The sequence below is a fragment of the Entamoeba dispar genome, genomic scaffold (assembly GCF_000209125.1).
Source record: "Entamoeba dispar SAW760 scf_1105229458295 genomic scaffold, whole genome shotgun sequence".
Lineage (NCBI taxonomy): Eukaryota > Evosea > Mastigamoebida > Endamoebidae > Entamoeba > Entamoeba dispar.
In genome coordinates this window covers 1,135-2,349 of record NW_001853121.1, presented here as the reverse complement: position 1 = coordinate 2,349, position 1,215 = coordinate 1,135, and the positions used below count along the sequence as shown (strand labels likewise).

Genomic DNA, 1,215 nt, shown 5'->3' with positions numbered 1-1,215 from the left:
GAAGCTACAGAAAAAGAATTATCTCAACAAGTCTTTAATTTTTTGAAAAGTCAGTTTCAGTAAATGATACAATTGCAGAGTCAGCAGAACAATTAAAAGTTTTATTACTTCAAACACATGAAACAACAAATCGTTCAGTTATGAGTGAACAAGAGGTATTAAAAGTATGTGATGGTATGAGAAGAATGGGATATGCCAAAGGTAACTTAGAAGCCATTATTCAAATAATTACTCATTTGGATCAATTATTTAATTGCCTAGACAAATTAGATCATTTGTTAGATAAAAAAAAGTACGATGATATTATTAAAATTCTACAAACAACTCATTTATTATTAAATTTATTTGAAAAATTTAGTTCAAGTGAACCAACAATTTCTACTGCTTTACAAAGATATGATGTATTTTCTGAACGTGTTCTTGATGAGGCTAAAAAAGTTATTGATCAATTCGAAAAGAAAACTTTATCAAAAGATGATTTAAAACAATTTATTACTATTGTTGATAGTTTAAGTCAAAAACATATTGATGAATTTGTTACATGGATGTATAACCATTTATTAGTTGGTTATTCTAATGAATTTCCATTAACTGGAGAAATGTCTGGTTTAGATAATATTGATAAAAGATATATTTGGTTTAATAAAAAGTATTTAAGTTATGAAGGTATGTATAGTACTATTTTTCCTTCCCGTTGGAAAGTTGGTGAGGCTTTAGTTTTGGAATTTGTTTCATCAACTAAAGTTGCTTTCTCTATGTTATTAGATAAACTTATAGATGATGTTCATTCTCAAAATGGAATAGATGAAACAACTTTTACAACTCGTATAGTAAAAGCATTACACATAACAATTATTTTTGAACAACAACTATATAAACGGTTGTATCATAAAGAATATCAAAGACCAATCAAACCACCAATAGAACTTTCAAAGGCTTCTACTAGTAATTCTTCTTTAAAACTTGTTCCAAAGAAAACACCTCCTCAACCACATCAAAAAGGTTTACCTAAACCAAGTGTTAGTGCTCAAAGTACTCCAAAAGTTAGTTTTTCAAAACGTCCTACAAAAAATATGTCAAGTGCTATGTCTACTCCACACACAGAAACCAATCCATTTGATGATAGTAGTGATGATGAACCTAAAGGTGTTACAACTGATTCTATTAAATCTTCTCAATCAAAGAATCCATTTTCGGATTCTGATTCTAGTGTAT

At 28.3% G+C, this 1,215-nt stretch overlaps 1 protein-coding gene across 1 annotated transcript in view, besides 1 other annotated feature; it reads left to right on the top strand.

Annotated features, from left to right (window-relative positions):
• Positions 1-140: 140 nt before the first annotated feature.
• EDI_208640 (uncharacterized protein) overlaps positions 141-1,215 on the top strand; it is a gene marked incomplete at both ends in the record, with an annotated part of 1,284 nt that continues 209 nt past the window's right edge. The window contains one exon of the mRNA XM_001733206.1: positions 141-1,215. This exon is cut by the window's right edge and continues 209 nt beyond it. Within this exon, the coding sequence (XP_001733258.1) occupies positions 141-1,215 (1,075 nt within the window).
• Positions 328-357: a sequence feature (AT_rich).